The 19,641-nt window shown below is 44.4% G+C and overlaps 1 protein-coding gene across 4 annotated transcripts in view; it reads right to left on the bottom strand.

Moving 5' to 3' along the window:
* Positions 1-19,641, bottom strand: part of ITGB6 (integrin subunit beta 6) — a 195,406-nt gene that overhangs the window by 26,702 nt on the left and 149,063 nt on the right. For 3 of the 4 annotated variants that reach the window (XM_063933652.1, XM_063933654.1, XM_063933653.1), the window contains 3 exons: positions 14,383-14,517; positions 1,365-1,773; positions 39-261 (listed from right to left, as the gene is read on the bottom strand). In XM_063933652.1, the coding sequence (XP_063789722.1) occupies positions 39-261; positions 1,365-1,773; positions 14,383-14,517 (767 nt within the window). The remainder of the gene's footprint in view (positions 1-38; positions 262-1,364; positions 1,774-14,382; positions 14,518-19,641) is intronic. The other variant, XM_063933655.1, reaches the window with a different exon arrangement.

Raw genomic sequence — 19,641 nt, 5'->3', positions numbered from 1 at the left:
ATGAGAATTATAGTAAGAGGGCTAAGACAACCACGTACCTTGCTGAGTTGCACGGATCACCACAAGTTGGGCATTTTTCACAGGTACTGCCGGATACCCCAACGCTGTTGCAGATGCACTTGCCACATTCACATTTACCTCTCCCGCTACAAAGGGTCCCAGTGTCAGATATGCAGGAGTCTGTACTTGTTGTACAGTTGCAGTATTGGCCAATCCACCCACCATGGCAGGCACACTCTCCACACTCACAGTTTCCATGACCTACAGAAATAGAACAGTACCACACATTTACCTTGGTAGCTTTAGCAGGGGCACTTGATATTATTGTTCTCCCAGTGATTGAAGGCGAAATGTAGAAGGGGCAGTATGGTAAATCTAAGTGTACACAAAGTCTCATAGTATTACAGACGAATCAGTAGAAGATGGGGCGGTAGTGGTGTCACTAGGGGGGTGCGGGAGTTGCAGAGCGCACAGTGCATTTCAACAATATTGGGTGGGGGTTTTTTTTTGGAATCTGCACTGGTCCTGATTGTACACTAATTGTCATTCAATTGTTATATAACATATATGACATATAAGGCAAATATACTGAGACCAACATAAAGCTACTGACTTCGCCTTAATGTTAGACGTCTAACATTAATACTCGCTTACAAATCAGTGGGTTTACAGTTATCTTCCTGTCACCCTCTTTATTTAAGTGAGTCACACTTTACTTCATCGTCACTACAATTTTGTTTAATACTTGTTTTAATTTATACTGCTGATACACAGCTATAATTTTACAATTTTTTCGTCTGTGAATACCATTAAAAGTTAAGTTTTATCTAATTCTACATACAAACTACAATCTCCTATCTATTCTTCCAATTTTCTATCAATCTATAGAAATTAAGTGTGCCCCTGAGAGACATAATAGTCCTCTTCTTTTTTGCTTCTTTGCAAAACAATCCCTTACCAGTTTGCATTTCAACAATGCCAACATCATAAATATCGACATAGTGGTGTTGATATTATGACAGTCAACATTGTGATTGTTGACATAATGACTACATCCCGGCAGATTTTCTTAGAAATATGGCAGTTCTCAGCAAGCAACTAATGACCTAATCTGAGCTGTTGTGACAACTCCAGTGGACAATATTTATAAGATCAGACCTGGCCAACCTGTGGCTCTCCAGCTGCTGTGAAACCACACATCCCAGCATGCTCTGCCACAGTTTTAGCATTCCCTAATGGTAAATCGGTGGCAGAGCATTCTGGAACGTGTGGTTTAACAACAGCTGGAGAACCACAAGTTAGCCAGGCCTGTATTAGACTATGGGAAAATATTTTTGTCAAAGCATTTCAATAACAAAGTGTACCTCCACAAATAAGTCCCCTGTGCCTCACACATGAAAAGTCGTCACATTCACAACGCTGCCCGTAGACTTTTCCATACACAGAGGGGTTGCAGAGGCACTGTCCACAGAAGCACTCCCCTCGCCCAGAGCACGTGTCCAGTTCCTGACAAGAGCTGCTGTTCAGAGATGCCTCGTTGCATTCACAACGGGTTCCCAAGAATCCAGGTTTACATACACAAACTCCACACGCCAAGGCGCCACTTCCCTGGCTGCACTCGGCGCTCTCCTCATCAGCGTCTGCTGTACAAGAACAAGTACACTCCGAATGAATTTCAATCTCCAGACTTTCTTGAAGACCCACAGGCTTTATTATCATATGCCGTATTTGTTCTTCACAAGATGTTGCATTTATAATCACACTGAAAGAAACCTAAAAAATAAAGATGGATAAAATGAAATTCTAGCCTGCCTTGTACAATCTCTCTTATCCACATACTTTGTATGTTACATTGATGCTGGTTCTGAGATGGAAGCAAAACAAAAAATCAAGTAACTTTGCACCTGGACAAGCATTAGGTGTACAAATATGTATACCTCGACCATATGATAGTGTAGAGATGCAGCTTGCAGTTTAATAGTGAATGCAAAAATTTTACTCTATTTGTCAGACGCAAATGAATACATGGCGCATGTGCAGACGACTTGGAGCAAGCGTAGTAGATAAAGAAGAGGTGACCGGAAACATTGGGGGTAATTCCAAGTTGATCGCAGCAGGAAATTTTTTAGCAGTTGGGCAAAACCAAGTGCACTGCAGGGGGGGCAGATATAACATGTGCAGAGAGAGTTAGATTTGGGTGGGTTATTTTTAGTGATGAGCGGGTTCGGTTTCTCGGAAACCGAACCCCCCCGAACTTCAGCCTTTTTACACGGGTCCGAGCCGTGCTCGGATTCTCCCGTGTGGCTCGGGTAAACCGAGCGCGCCCGAACGTCATCATTCCGCTGTCGGATTCTTGCGAGATTCGGATTCTACATAAGCAGCCACGCGTTGCCGCCATTTTCACACGTGCATTGAGATTGATAGGGAGAGGACGTGGCTGGCGTCCTCTCCGTTATAGTCATAATAGAAAAGACTAAGAGTGACATTGTTATAATTGTGGGGAGGATTGGGGACGGGGAGCAGCTGTTAGGAGTACAGTGCAGGGTTTTGCTGATAGTAGTGAGTGTGACCACCAGTTTAATCCGTTCTCTGCCTGAAAAAAAGCTCCATACCGTATCTGTGCTCAGTGTGCTGCATGATATATCTGTGCTGAGTGCACTGCTCACACTGCCTAATTGTGGGGACTGGGGAGCAGTTATAGCAGGAGTACAGTACACAGTTTTGCTGACAGTGACCACCAGTCCAGTATACGGATGTCTGCCTGAAAAACACTCCTGTGGTGGCCTTTTTTCTTTATACTAGTAGTTTAGCAGTCTGCTGACAGTGTCCACCAGGTCCATTTATTATACAGTATATTATATATATAGCAGTACGGTAGGCCACGGCTGTACCTACCTCTGTGTCGTCACTCGTCGTCCATAAGTAATAATAGTATACTATCCATCCATCTACATTGTATACCTGTGGTGGCTTTTTTTTCTTCATACTAGTTTAGCAGTCTGCTGACAGTGTCCACCAGGTCCGTTATTATTATTCTGTATATATTATATATATATAGCAGTACGGTAGGCCACGGCTGTACCTACCTCTGTGTCGTCACTCGTCGTCCATAAGTAATAATACTATACTATCCATCCATCTACATTGTATACCTGTGGTGGCTTTTTTTTCTTCATACTAGTTTAGCAGTCTGCTGACAGTGTCCACCAGGTCCGTTATTATTATTCTGTATATATTATATATATAGCAGTACGGTAGGCCACGGCTGTACCTACCTCTGTTTCATCACTCGTCGTCCATAAGTAATAATAGTATACTATCCATCCATCTACATTGTATACCTGTGGTGGCTTTTTTTCTTCATACTAGTTTAGCAGTCTGCTGACAGTGTCCACCAGGTCCGTTATTATTATTCTGTATATATTATATATATAGCAGTACGGTAGGCCACGGCTGTACCTACCTCTGTGTCGTCACTCGTCGTCCATAAGTAATAATAGTATACTATCCATCCATCTACATTGTATACCTGTGGTGGCTTTTTTTTCTTCATACTAGTTTAGCAGTCTGCTGACAGTGTCCACCAGGTCCGTTATTATTATTCTGTATATATTATATATATAGCAGTACGGTAGGCCACGGCTGTACCTACCTCTGTGTCGTCACTCGTCGTCCATAAGTAATAATACTATACTATCCATCCATCTACATTGTATACCTGTGGTGGCTTTTTTTCTTCATACTAGTTTAGCAGTCTGCTGACAGTGTCCACCAGGTCCGTTATTATTATTCTGTATATATTATATATATAGCAGTACGGTAGGCCACGGCTGTACCTACCTCTGTGTCGTCACTCGTCGTCCATAAGTAATAATAGTATACTATCCATCCATCTACATTGTATACCTGTGGTGGCTTTTTTTTCTTCATACTAGTTTAGCAGTCTGCTGACAGTGTCCACCAGGTCCGTTATTATTATTCTGTATATATTATATATATAGCAGTACGGTAGGCCACGGCTGTACCTACCTCTGTGTCGTCACTCGTCGTCCATAAGTAATAATACTATACTATCCATCCATCTACATTGTATACCTGTGGTGGCTTTTTTTTCTTCATACTAGTTTAGCAGTCTGCTGACAGTGTCCACCAGGTCCGTTATTATTATTCTGTATATATTATATATATAGCAGTACGGTAGGCCACGGCTGTACCTACCTCTGTGTCGTCACTCGTCGTCCATAAGTAATAATAGTATACTATCCATCCATCTACATTGTATACCTGTGGTGGCTTTTTTTTCTTCATACTAGTTTAGCAGTCTGCTGACAGTGTCCACCAGGTCCGTTATTATTATTCTGTATATATTATATATATAGCAGTACGGTAGGCCACGGCTGTACCTACCTCTGTGTCGTCACTCGTCGTCCATAAGTAATAATAGTATACTATCCATCCATCTACATTGTATACCTGTGGTGGCTTTTTTTTCTTCATACTAGTTTAGCAGTCTGCTGACAGTGTCCACCAGGTCCGTTATTATTATTCTGTATATATTATATATATAGCAGTACGGTAGGCCACGGCTGTACCTACCTCTGTGTCGTCACTCGTCGTCCATAAGTAATAATAGTATACTATCCATCCATCTACATTGTATACCTGTGGTGGCTTTTTTTTCTTCATACTAGTTTAGCAGTCTGCTGACAGTGTCCACCAGGTCCGTTATTATTATTCTGTATATATTATATATATAGCAGTACGGTAGGCCACGGCTGTACCTACCTCTATGTCGTCACTCGTCGTCCATAAGTAATAATACTATACTATCCATCCATCTACATTGTATACCTGTGGTGGTTTTTTTTTCTTCATACTAGTTTAGCAGTCTGCTGACAGTGTCCACCAGGTCCGTTATTATTATTCTGTATATATTATATATATAGCAGTACGGTAGGCCACGGCTGACTGTACCTACCTCTGTGTCGTCACTCGTCGTCCATAAGTAATAATACTATACTATCCATCCATCTACATTGTATACCTGTGGTGGCTTTTTTTTCTTCATACTAGTTTAGCAGTCTGCTGACAGTGTCCACCAGGTCCGTTATTAATATTCTGTATATATTATATATATATAGCAGTACGGTAGGCCACGGCTGTACCTACCTCTGTGTCGTCACTCGTCGTCCATAAGTAATAATACTATACTAACCATCCATCTACATTGTATACCTGTGGTGGCTTTTTTTTCTTCATACTAGTTTAGCAGTCTGCTGACAGTGTCCACCAGGTCCGTTATTATTATTCTGTATATATTATTTATATAGCAGTACGGTAGGCCACGGCAGTACCTACCTCTGTGTCGTCACTCGTCGTCCATAAGTAATAATACTGTACTATCCATCCATCTACATTGTATACCTGTGGTGGCTTTTTTTCTTCATACTAGTTTAGCAGTCTGCTGACAGTGTCCACCAGGTCCGTTATTATTATTCTGTATATATTATATATATAGTAGTACGGTAGGCCACGGCTGTACCTACCTCTGTGTCGTCACTCGTTGTCCATAAGTAATAATAGTATACTATCCATCCATCTACATTGTATACCTGTGGTGGCTTTTTTTTCTTCATACTAGTTTAGCAGTCTGCTGACAGTGTCCACCAGGTCCGTTATTATTATTCTGTATATATTATATATATAGCAGTATGGTAGGCCACGGCTGTACCTACCTCTGTGTCGTCACTCGTCGTCCATAAGTAATAATACTATACTATCCATCCATCTACATTGTATACCTGTAGTGGCTTTTAGTTGTGCGCAAAATATGGAGAACAAAAATGTGGAGGTTAAAAAAATAGGGAAATATCAAGATCCACTTCCACCTCGTGCTGAAGCTGCTGCCACTAGTCATGGCCGAGACGATAAAATGCCATCAACGTCGTCTGCCAAGGCCGATGCCCAATGTCATAGTACAGAGCATGTAAAATCCAAAACACAAAAGATCAGTAAAATGACCCAAAAATCAAAATTAAAAGCGTCTGAGGAGAAGCGTAAACTTGCCAATATGCCATTTACGACACGGAGTGGCAAGGAACGGCTGAGGCCCTGACCTATGTTCATGGCTAGTGGTTCAGCTTCACATGAGGATGGAAGCACTCAGCCTCTCGATAGAAAAATGAAAAGACTTAAGCTGGCAAAAGCACAGCAAAGAACTGTGCGTTCTTCGAAATCACAAATCCCCAAGGAGAGTCCAATTGTGTCGGTTGCGATGCCTGACCTTCCCAACACTGGACGGGAAGAGCTTGCGCCTTCCACCATTTGCACGCCCCCTGCAAGTGCTGGAAGGAGCACCCGCAGTCCAGTTCCTGATAGTCAAATTGAAGATGTCAGTGTTGAAGTACACCAGGATGAGGATATGGGTGTTGCTGGCGCTGGGGAGGAAATTGACAAGGAGGATTCTGATGGTGAGGTGGTTTGTTTAAGTCAGGCACCCGGGGAGACACCTGTTGTCCGTGGGAGGAATATGGCCATTCACATGCCTGGTCAAAATACAAAAAAAATCAGCTCTTCGGTGTGGAATTATTTCATAACAAATGCGGACAACAGGTGTCAAGCCGTGTGTTGCCTTTGTCAAGCTGTAATAAGTAGGGGTAAGGACGTTAACCACCTCGGAACATCCTCCCTTATACGTCACCTGCAGCGCATTCATCATAAGTCAGTGACAAGTTCAAAAACTTTGGGTGACAGCGGAAGCAGTCCACTGACCACTAAATCTGTAACCAAGCTCCTGCAAACCACACCACCAACTCCCTTAGTGTCAATTTCCTCCTTAGACAGGAAAGCCAATAGTCCTGCAGGCCATGTCACATGCAAGTCTGACGAGTCCTCTCCTGCCTGGGATTCCTCCGATGCATCCTTGAGTGTAACGCCTACTGCTGCTGGCGCTGCTGTTGTTGCTGCTGGGAGTCGATCGTCATCCCAGAGGGGAAGTCGGAAGACCACTTGTACTACTTCCAGTAAGCAATTGACTGTCCAACAGTCCTTTGCGAGGAAGATGAAATATCACAGCAGTCATCCTGCTGCAAAGCGGATAACTGAGGCCTTGGCAGCCTGGGCGGTGAGAAACGTGGTTCCGGTATCCATCGTTACTTCAGAGGCAACTATAGACTTGATTGAGGTACTGTGTCCCCGGTACCAAATACCATCTAGGTTCCATTTCTCTAGGCAGGCGATACCGAGAATGTACACAGACCTCAGAAAAAGAGTCACCAGTGTCCTAAAAAATGCAGTTGTACCCAATGTCCACTTAACCACGGACATGTGGACAAGTGGAGCAGGGCAGACTCAGGACTACATGACTGTGACAGCCTACTGGGTAGATGTATTGCCTCCCGCTGCAAGAACAGCAGCGGCGGCACCAGTAGCAGCATCTCGCAAACGCCAACTCGTTCCTAGGCAGGCTACGCTTTGTATCACCGCTTTCCAGAATACGCACACAGCTGAAAACCTCTTACGGCAACTGAGGAAGATCATCGCAGAATGGCTTACCCCAATTGGACTCTCCTGGGGATTTGTGGCATCGGACAACGCCAGCAATATTGTGCGGGCATTACATCTGGGCAAATTCCAGCACGTCCCATGTTTTGCACATACCTTGAATTTGGTGGTGCAGAATTATTTAAAAAACGACAGGGGCGTGCAAGAGATGCTGTCGGTGGCCAGAAGAATTGCGGGCCACTTTCGGCGTACAGGCACCGCGTACAGAAGACTGGAGCACCACCAAAAACACCTGAACCTGCCCTGCCATCATCTGACGCAAGAGGTGGTAACGAGGTGGAATTCAACCCTCTATATGCTTCAGAGGATGGAGGAGCAGCAAAAGGCCATTCAAGCCTATACATCTGCCCACGATATAGGCAAAGGAGGTGGAATGCACCTGTCTCAAGCGCAGTGGAGAATGATTTCAACGTTGTGCAAGGTTCTGCAACCTTTTGAACTTGCCACACGTGAAGTCAGTTCAGACACTGCCAGCCTGAGTCAGGTCATTCCCCTCATCAGGCTTTTGCAGAAGAAGCTGGAGGCATTGAAGGAGGAGCTAAAACAGAGCGATTCCGCTAGGCATGTGGGACTTGTGGATGGAGCCCTTCATTCGCTTAACCAGGATTCACGGGTGGTCAATCTGTTGAAATCAGAGCACTACATTTTGGCCACCGTGCTCGATCCTAGATTTAAAACCTACGTTGTATCTCTCTTTCCGGCAGACACAAGTCTGCAGAGGTGCAAAGACCTGCTGGTGAGAAAATTGTCAAGTCAAGCGGAACGCGACCCGTCAACAGCTCCTCCTTCACATTCTCCCGCAACTGGGGGTGCGAGGAAAAGGCTACGAATTCCGAGCCCACCCGCTGGCGGTGATGCAGGGCAGTCTGGAGCGAGTGCTGACATCTGGTCCGGACTGAAGGACCTGGCAACGATTACTGACATGTCGTCTACTGTCACTGCATATGATTCTGTCACCATTGAAAGAATGGTGGAGGATTATATGAGTGACCGCATCCAAGTAGGCACGTCAGACAGTCCTTACGTATACTGGCAGGAAAAAGAGGCAATTTGGAGGCCCTTGCAGAAACTGGCTTTATTCTACCTAAGTTGCCCTCCCTCCAGTGTGTACTCCGAAAGAGTGTTTAGTGCCGCCGCTCACCTTGTCAGCAATCGGCGTACGAGGTTACTTCCAGAAAATGTGGAGAAGATGATGTTCATTAAAATGAATTATAATCAATTCCTCCGTGGAGACATTCACCAGCAGCAATTGCCTCCAGAAAGTACATGGGACCTGAGATGGTGGATTCCAGTGGGGACGAATTAATAATCTGTGAGGAGGGGGATGTACACAGTGAAAGGGGTGATGAATCGGACGATGATGATGAGGTGGACATCTTGCCTCCGTAGAGCCAGTTTGTGCAAGGAGAGATTGATTGCTTCTTTTTTGGTGGGGGCCCAAACCAACCAGTCATTTCAGTCACAGTCGTGTGGCAGACCCTGTCGCTGAAATGATGGGTTCGTTAAAGTGTGCATGTCCTGTTTTTACAACATAAGGGTGGGTGGGAGGGCCCAAGGACAATTCCATCTTGCACCTCTTTTTTCTTTCATTTTTCTTTGCGTCATGTGCTGTTTGGGGAGTATTTTTTTGAAGGGCCATCCTGCGTGACACTGCAGTGCCACTCCTAGATGGGCCAGGTGTTTGTGTCGGCCACTTGGGTCGCTTATCTTAGTCACACAGCGACCTTGGTGCACCTCTTTTTTTCTTTGCGTCATGTGCTGTTTGGGGAGTATTTTTTTGAAGGGCCATCCTGCGTGACACTGCAGTGCCACTCCTAGATGGGCCAGGTGTTTGTGTCGGCCACTTGGGTCGCTTATCTTAGTCACACAGCGACCTTGGTGCGCCTCTTTTTTTCTTTGCGTCATGTGCTGTTTGGGGAGTATTTTTTTGAAGGGCCATCCTGCGTGACACTGCAGTGCCACTCCTAGATGGGCCAGGTGTTTGTGTCGGCCACTTGGGTCGCTTATCTTAGTCACACAGCGACCTTGGTGCGCCTCTTTTTTTCTTTGCGTCATGTGCTGTTTGGGGAGTATTTTTTTGAAGGGCCATCCTGCGTGACACTGCAGTGCCACTCCTAGATGGGCCAGGTGTTTGTGTCGGCCACTTGGGTCGCTTATCTTAGTCACACAGCTACCTCATTGCGCCTCTTTTTTTCTTTGCGTCATGTGCTGTTTGGGGAGTATTTTTTTGAAGGGCCATCCTGCGTGACACTGCAGTGCCACTCCTAGATGGGCCAGGTGTTTGTGTCGGCCACTTGGGTCGCTTATCTTAGTCACACAGCTACCTCATTGCGCCTCTTTTTTTCTTTGCGTCATGTGCTGTTTGGGGAGTATTTTTTTGAAGGGCCATCCTGTCTGACACTGCAGTGCCACTCCTAGATGGGCCAGGTGTTTGTGTCGGCCACTTGGGTCGCTTAGCTTAGTCACACAGCTACCTCGGTGCAAATTTTAGGACTAAAAATAATATTGTGAGGTGTGAGGTGTTCAGAATAGACTGAAAATGAGTGGAAATTATGGTTATTGAGGTTAATAATACTATGGGATCAAAATGACCCCCAAATTCTATGATTTAAGCTGTTTTTTAGGGTTTTTTGAAAAAAACACCCGAATCCAAAACACACCCGAATCCGACAAAAAAAATTCGGTGAGGTTTTGCCAAAACGCGTTCGAACCCAAAACACGGCCGCGGAACCGAACCCAAAACCAAAACACAAAACCCGAAAAATTTCCGGTGCACACTTGTTTCTGTGCAGGGTAAATACTGGCTGCTTTATTTTTACACTGCAATTTAGATTGCAGATTGAACACACCACACCCAAATCTAAAGGTGCATACACACGGAGAGATTTTGACTATGAGAGATTTTGACTGAGCGATTTCCCTTGAACTGGCAGTAGGAGATTTTGACTAACTTTACCAGAGATTTTGACTAACTTTTCCAGCGATTTTGGCTATGGGCGATTTTGGCTAACTCATTCAAGCAAGGGGACGCTTTTTCTTTCCCAGCGACATAGCCAAAATTTACTTGCCTGCACAGTCTATTTTTAGCAGCGATAGCGACCTGGTGGGGACGCGCATCGCTATCGCTGGCTGTGTACACATGGAGAGATATGCACTAACTTTATGAGCGATTTTGACTATATAGTCAAAATCTCTCAGTTATATCTCTCCGTGTGTATGCACCTTAACTCTCTCTGCACATGTTATATCTGTCCCCCTGTAGTGCACATGGTTTTGCCCAACTGCTAAAAAATTTCCTGCTGCGATCAACTTAAAATTACCCCCATTGTGCGAACAGCTACTGGGAAGGATATAACAATGAGTGCAGTGTGGGCAACTCAGGTGTCTGTGTGTACTGCACAACCTGCACTCTTTATAGATACGCCCAGTGGTGATTTTACCTAGGGGCTGCAGGACTGCAGCTCTCCCAGTAAAATCTGCCACCTGCATGGACTGCCCAGGAGTGGTAGTGACTTCCCATAGGAAGCACTCCCTGCTAATAACAGGCAGACCCAGGAGGAGTTTTTTCTTCGCCTGAGACTGCCAGTCAAGAGAGAGAGAGACCTATCCAGCTTCTAGGGGCTGCAGCAGATGCAGACCCTAGAAGCCAGTCTGTTTGCTAGCATTGGCAAACTTAAGAACCACCCATGGATTTAGTCTCTGCCTCCCATCACAGCCAGACTTAAGCCCTACCTCATAATGAAGTCACTGTCAATAACCAGGAGGACAGGGCTTCAGACCCCCGTCCAGACAGGTAAGGAGCCACCACAGGATATGCAATATAATGTAATAAAGCATCATATACACAAGTGAGAGTAGTGTCTTGATAATGTTATTAATAAATGTGAATATAATTATAACAATCTTTCTACCTTTGACTATTCACCCATTTGGATTCAGTATGAAAACCCGGCGGTCAGTATCCTGGCGCCGGCATCCCGATCCCTGCAATCCCGACACAAGTCAGGTACGTGTCCTAACCCTCCCTAATCTCCCCTGTTGTTGCCTAACCCTAACCCCCCCCCCCCCTCGGCGGGTGGTGGCTAAACCTAACCCCCCCTTCCCGCGGCCTAAACCTAACCTTCCCTCCTTAGTGCCTAACCCTAACACCCATCCCCCCCAGAGGTGCCAATCCCAAACCTCCCCCATCCCGCAGCCTGACTCTAACACCCTGGAGTGTGACTAAACCTAACCCTCCCTCCCTCAGCCTAAACCTCTAACCCAGCCGTTAATACTTACCTACGGGATATTGGCTGTCAGGATTCCATAGACGAGATCCTGATCCTTTTGGGATGCCGTCGTCGGTGTTCTGACGGCTGTCGGTATTCCAGTGTCAGTATTACAACTGACATGATGACTGAATGTATACCTACCCACCCATTTGCCTCTGACAGCAACTTGCCAGCAGTCCTTCATTACGGAATGCACATCCTTTTCCTTTGAAGGCATTCCCCACATATCATATGTGTTAGCTTTTATTCTAGACTCCATCCTCAGTTGCTCTTTGTATAGCTTTACATTTAACCTTTGTCAGAGGTATAGTACAGCCATGCACTTTCCCCTTCCCGTCTATTCTGGGTCAGAGTGCCCTCTATAATACCTCTGCTACTGGAATGTGTTTGCCAGGTTTTTATTGTACTGTTACATCACAATTCTGCAATCTATACATCCCTTCCAGGCGAGGCGGAGCCGCTGTCAGGGTTTTTTAAGTATGTGATCCAGTGATTTGTGGTTTCTTTAAACCACTAATCCACATCTAAAATGCAATAATAGAAATTTTTCACATCGCACTATTGCCAACATTTGTTTCTCAATTTGTACATAATCATCTGTGTTGGTGTCATATCGCATGACACATAGATTACTGGCCTGGCTTCTTGAGTGAGCATCAAAGTTAACCTTGTTTGTGAATCACAGCATATATTTGAAATTTGCTTGGTTATGAGTTTGGGTGAGAGGTGTGTTCCAGCGTAATTGGATCCTAACTTAGAATTTTCAAGTAGTTAGTCATAATCCTAAATCCAAGGGTTTTCGTCCGGAACCGAGCAAGTGAAAAGAAAAATACAGTAACTGTGCAATGAAGTGTTTTATATAATTTGGTAAAACTTCTTGGACAAAGTCATACCAATGTCCACCAGTGGTTGTTGTAGTGAGATGATGTTAGCTGTGATGCGCTTTTTATCTGATACGGCGACTGTCAAGTCTATTTTTATTTTTATATATTGATTTTTATCTTTCCCCGTTGCACTATTTCTGAATTTTCCTAGCTTATTTTATCAAGAATGTAATCCAACTTTACACACTAGTTTTTCGTATGTACTTTAGATTTATGGGATTACTCTCCATAAATGGAACTCAAATAAGGCACCGCTCCAGAGTATGATTAAGGGCAACACGGGCCTGGAGCTTAAATAGAAATACAATTGTAGTACTTATGCAGTAAATATATATATATATTGTATATATATATTGTATATATATTATGTAGTAAATATTGACTTATGTGACTATAATGGTGAAAGTTAGCTCTATTTACATCTATTCTTTGTTTATTTCACCCCATTAGCTGTGTACACTTATTGGTGCACACGACAGATGTTAGAAGCCATATAAGATAATTTGATTATATGATTGATATTACATTTTTATATATTGTATTAAGAAAAGTACGTATATGCTCCTGCAACAGTAATGTAGTGTGGTGCTTATTGTTCACACTTTGTTTTTAATGGAGATCTTGTTTAGGTGGATGCCTGGCACTGCCTGCGGATGGGATGCTGCTGATGCGATTTAATGTATTTATCTGGTTTACCTGCATGGTTCTGTTTAAACATTACAGTTGTCACGGGTATCCGTGGCAACGCCGGCGGCGTCCCTGAACGCGTGTGGTGCCGCGTCTCCATGGTAACTTTCCCGACGACCAGCACGGTGTACCGCGTCACTTCCGCTTCCGGCAACAGCCACGAATGCAGGGGGGAGTGGCGTTGGATCCCTGGGACGCTGGCGGGAATGCTGGAATGTTTTCATTGGTGGAGGTAAGGTATAAAGTTTGTTTTGTGATCACTTGTTGTTATCCTGATGAAGGGGTATAACCCCGAAACGTTGATGTGATGATACATTAAAGCTTTGCTGCTTTATTTTGCACGATATACTACGTCTCTGAGTGCCGCTTCCTGTTTATTGCTGCATGTGCAGGGGCGCTGACCCCTTAAAGAAAGCACCAGAGCAACTACGATCATCTATGTTTGGAGTGCCGGATCCTCTGTATGGATATACAGGTTGAGTATCCCATATCCAAATATTCCGAAATACGGAATATTCCGAAATACGGAATTTTTTGAGTGAGAGTGAGATAGTGAAACCTTTGTTTTCCGATGGCTTAATGTACACAAACTTTGTTTAATACACAAAGTTATTAAAAATATTGTATTAAATGACCTTTAGGCTGTGTGTATAAGGTGTATATGAAACATATATGATGTGTGTGAATGTACACACACTTTGTTAATACACAAAGTTATTAAAAATATTGACTAAAATGACCTTCAGGCTGTGTGTATAAGGTGTATATGAAACATAAATGCGTTCTGTGCTTAGATTTAGGTCTCATCACCATGATATCTCATTATGGTATGCAATTATTCCAAACTACGGAATAATCCGATATCCAAAATACCTCTGTTCCCAAGCATTTTGGATAAGCGATACTCAACCTGTATATATATATATATATATATACAGTATGTAATAGACGCCTTATGTGCTTGAAGATGAACTTACCCTGTTGCCGACTTTGATTCCCTGGCACCTTTTGCTATTTGGGGTATCTGTTTCGTTATTACAGTGTGCAGTAAAGAAGAGGTTAAGTCCGTCTGTGTCTCCTGACAGTTCAAGCTCAATTTCCGACCTCAGCTCCTGAATACAGAAATGTGATTCAGCAATATCACAGACACTCCAACATTAACATTTAGCCTATTTTCTGCCAAAAGGTCAGCGATTTTATACAATCCCTTGTGAATGTGCTTTCGGAGTCATTTCTGCCTTACACATTAGTCTTCTGCAGCTAAGAAAAACCTAGTTCTTTCTGTATTGTTTGTATAATCTTACATTTATATAAGTAATAACAGTGTAAAAATAATATGTAATACTACAATACTACTGCATTTTGTACATATAGGAGACCTTTTGGAGTTAAAGTAGGAAAATATAGATAGGTGCAATTTGTGACATTGACAACCATCTTGTAACTTGTGTGTGTGTGTGGGGGGGGGGGGGGGGGACAATTTTAAAATATGTACACAGATTTTGAGTTGGCAGAGGACACATCCTAGCACAACTCTAAATGGCAGTGTAAAATTGTGCTTCCCAGTATTTGGGTACTACTGTACATGCAAACTAAGGGAGGTATTGAGATGTGGATGCAAATTTGCTGAATTCACAAACGGGCGTGTTTCAGCCGTCTGCGCAGGTTCAGCGCTCGCATAGCGCATGCGAGGACTTTCACTATGTGATCGCATCCCGGAAAGAAGCAATCGCATAGTGATTGACATGCGGCTGGCGGTCGGGGCATTGTGGGGTAGTGGTACCAGAAATGTAATCATGTTATGACCATTTTCGGGGGGCCCGATGACGTTGCCTGCGTTTCCTGCAATGGGAAACATGGCAGCAGTGTGCCTGTATACGCAGCCTGGCTGCGTATACAGAGGTCGACCTCTATTTGCCGTTTTCTGTGAAGCAATTGAATTGTGATCGCATTGCTGGGCAGTGCTACATATGCTGGACTGCCTTGTCCTGTGCTGGGCGGCCCTTATCATGCGATTTTATCAGTAGCATTTTATGCTATTTTACAAATTTGCAAATATGACTGATGCAAAAATACAATAATCAGTGTTTTAGTTTGAGTGACAGACCTACAGTGGAACGTCAAGTATTTCCAATCCATCACAGAGAACTACAGTGGAACGTCAAGTATTACCAATCCATCATAGAGAAATACAGTGGAACGTCAAGTATTACCAATTCATCATAGAGAAATACAGTGGAACGTCAAGTAATACCAATCCATCATAGAGAATTACAGTGGAACGTCAAGTATTACCAATCCATCATAGAGAAATACAGTGGAACGTCAAGTAATACCAATCCATCATAGAGAATTACAGTGGAACGTCAAGTATTACCAATCCATCATAGAGAATTACAGTGGAACGTCAAGTATTATCAATCCATCATAGAGAATTACAATTTTTTCCACGTATAAGGAAAGTGTTTAGATGTGATCTGACAAAGGTCAGAAGCAGAAATCGAACGGTTATAACATTGCTGACCCTTTCCCTTGTGTATGAATCAGCCATGTGAATTTCTCTACATCAAGGCTCTCAGCTGTCAGTCACTGCTAGAAGTAGTTGGATAAGTACATCCATAATAATGTGACAACCTGCTGGAGAGGGGTGATGGAGGGCAAGACATAGCGGGTTATTCAGAGCTGGTAACAGTTTTTGCGAAAAATAGCAAAAACTGCTACTGATAAAATCGCATGCCACCTCCCCCCCACTTCCACTAGCTGTAGGTGTCCCCCAAGGTTCTGTTCTTGGTCCTCTCCTTTTCTCTGTCTATACGTCCCCTTTAGGTGAACTCATTAGCCCACAATGGGGGCTGAACGAGGGTCCCCTGGTCTTGCAAATAACTTTTACGGTACTGTTTTATTTAACATACTGTTGCCTAAACAACATCATGTGTATCAATATTTTATTGCCAATACTATAATTCCAAAACATTTATTTGTTATATTTAAAAAAAAATTAAGACATCACAAACAATATAGGGGGATTGTAATCAGTAATTGGGAAAAATTGTCTGGTAATAGTGCCAGTGGCGGAACTTGTGAGTGGTGGGCCCAGGTGCAATAATATAATTTGGGCCACTCTCCTCACTTCCAAACCCAAGTCCAAAATATGCCTCACGGAAGTGGGTGACAGAGTATGGCAGGGTTGACATAGAGAGGCAGTGGGTGAGAGGGGTACAAGCACAATGTCCTGTGTGGTGTGGAGAACAGGAGGCATGTTTCTTGGTGGGGGAAGGAACACAGTGGTCTCTGCTCTGTCCCTGACATGTGCCCCCACCCCTTGTGCTTTCCTCATTTTGGCACTCGCCCAGGCAGACACTGACACTGCCAGTTACAACAGTTGTGAGCTGCCCTTAATTCACAGACAGTAGAAAAAATGTACAGCTGCCTGTTAATTAGAGGCAGTGTGTGACTGTGATCATCAGCGCTGATATGTAGCAGGACTGCTTTATCAGTCTGGCACATACAAGGTCACAGGGCCGGACTGGGACTAAAAATAGGCCCTGGCATTTTTGAAGCACACAGGCCCACCTCTGTGACTCCTCCCCTTACTATTCCTGACTCCTTCCACTTATTAGTCTATGTTCTTACAAATATCATTAATATTCTAACAACATACAGGCGTACATCATTCTCATAGCTGTGAATGGGAATCCTGAGAGAGCACTAGGGATTTTTGACCTAGTCTGAGTCTACCATATTGTTCTTATTCAGAATTGGAGTTGTCATTTTATACCCAAAAGGTCATTATCACAGCAATTTTACTTTTTATGTATATTGGTGAACCTTATATGATAAACACGAATATTGTAATATCTGCTATCTTTGAGAATACTGTTCACACCCACGGCAAAAGCTGGATGGGATTTTGAAACTTACAAACTTTGACCATATTGGTATATCACGACCCCTGATGAAGCCCTGTATGGACGAAACGCGTTGGATATTCACGCATTTGTGAATTTGAACATACTTCTGAACGCTTTGGTGGAAGAATTGATATTCGATTCAATTGTAGATATCACTAATACAGAATTCGTCAGATGTTTTTCAATCTGTATTGTTCACTTATGGTATAAAGTTATTTACTTGTTTTACTGATGTTTTTATGTAATGTTGCAGTATTTACTGTCAAATTTTAAGAATAAATACATCTTTATGTGACATCTGAGGTGGTTCAGCTCCCATGAGAATCCCCTTTTTTCTATTCCTAATTTAGTGCCTTGTCTGACAGGAGGCATTTCTCAGTGGTACGAGCTATATTGTATATTAGCGCAAAAAAAGGGTTTTTTATTTTTTGGTACATCATTCTCTATTAAAATATACACAACCAGTGGTTGAAGTGGAAATTTTTAAGTGGGGGTATGTAAATGTGAGGTTTGTAATTAAGCGCGCGCCGAAGGCGCGCTCGCTCTGGAAAAGGGGGCGTGGCCACTCAAAGGGGGCGTGGCCTTCAGTGTAGTTTACCACACCATACACCCCTTATACGCATTATGCACCACAATAGTAGGACCCCTTATACTATCTAGTACTGCTGCCCCTTTCACATTATACCACACAGTATGAGCCAAAATTCACATTACAGCACCCGGTATGAGCCGAAATTTACATTATATGCCCCCGATAGTGCAGTGCCAGGTATACAAATGCCCCCACAGTGCCAGGTATACAAATGCCCCCACAGTGCCAGGTATACAAATGCCCCTACAGTGCCAGGTATACAGATGCCCCCACAGTGCCAGGTATACAGATGCCCCCACAGTGCCAGGTATACAGATGCCCCCACAGTGCCAGGTATACAAATGCTCCCACAGTGCCAGGTAAACAATTTCCCCCACAGTGACAGGTAAACAATTGCCCCCACAGTGCCAGGTATACAAATGCCCCCACAGTGCCAGATCCACAAATGCCCCCCACAGTGCCAGGTATACAAATGCCCCCACAGTGCCAGGTATACAAATGCCCCCACAGTGCCAGATCCACAAATGCCCCCACAGTGCCAGGTATACAGATGCCCCCACAGTGCAAGGTATACAGATGCCTCCACAGTGCCATGTATACAGATGCCCCCACAGTGCCAGGTAAACAATTTCCCCCACAGTGCCATGTATACAAATGCCCCACAGTGCCAGCCAATTGCCCCCACAGTGCCAGGTATACAATTGCCCCCACAGCAGCCAGTGCTGCAGCTGCTTACCGCTGCTGCACTGCTGCTGCTGCTCCTCCTCCTCCTCCGGGCTGTGAAGGACGGGGGTGAGAGTGCCGGGCGCCCGCCAGCACGGCTGTGTCTGGCGCGGCAGCGTATAGCGTTCAAAGCAGCCGCCGGTTCGTGAGCCAATCAAAGCTCGCGGACCGGCGGCTTCTGATTGGCTGCCGGTCCGCGAGCTCTGATTGGCTCACGAACCGGCGGCTGCTTTGAAGTCCGCTATACGCGCCGCGCCAGACACAGCCGTGCTGGCGGGCGCCCGGCGCTCTCACCCCCGTCCCTCACAGCTCTCCAATCCTGACAACTGAGACGCGCTGCCGCCGGACAGAGCGGCAGCGCGTCTCAGTGACCGCTGGACCGGCCCACGTGGCCATCGGCCCTTCTGGCATTTGCCAGAAGTGCCAGATGGCCAGTCCGGCCCTGCAAGGTCAGCACTGCCTACCTAAGGTAAGGGGCAGGTCCAGGAGTGTAGCCTGAATCTTTGGGGGCCCCATAGCAACATTTTGAAGGGGCCCCCGTCCCATTGATTCTAGAGACACTTCTATGCAGCAGTTGTTAATTATATGCCCAATAATAGTGCCCTAGGTCATTTTCTGAACCATAGTAGAGCCTTATTTAATGTTATGCCCCATAGTAGTGCCCTAGTTTCTTTTATTAATCATAGTAGTGCTTAATGTCACATTTGTCACCCTATGTCACAGTTAAGAGCTGCCAGTACACATTATGCAGCACAGTACCCCCAATTCACATTATGATATATAGTGCTCCCTGTTCATATTGTGCCTCATTACAGAGCCCCGGTTCATATTATATAACATTAAAATGCCCTCCAGTTAATTTTATACCACACTACAATGAGCAGGTCCAGGGGCATACCTAGATATATTGCAGGCCCCAAGAAAAAAGTTTGAAAGGACCCCTACTGTACGTACCACCCAATGGTGAAAAATGTATATCACACATGTAACTTTGACAGGGAAGATAGGCC

The sequence above is a fragment of the Pseudophryne corroboree genome, chromosome 7, assembly GCF_028390025.1.
Source record: "Pseudophryne corroboree isolate aPseCor3 chromosome 7, aPseCor3.hap2, whole genome shotgun sequence".
Taxonomy (NCBI): domain Eukaryota; kingdom Metazoa; phylum Chordata; class Amphibia; order Anura; family Myobatrachidae; genus Pseudophryne; species Pseudophryne corroboree.
The sequence above is the reverse complement of the archived record's forward strand: the minus strand, read 5'-3'. Positions and strand labels throughout refer to the sequence as shown.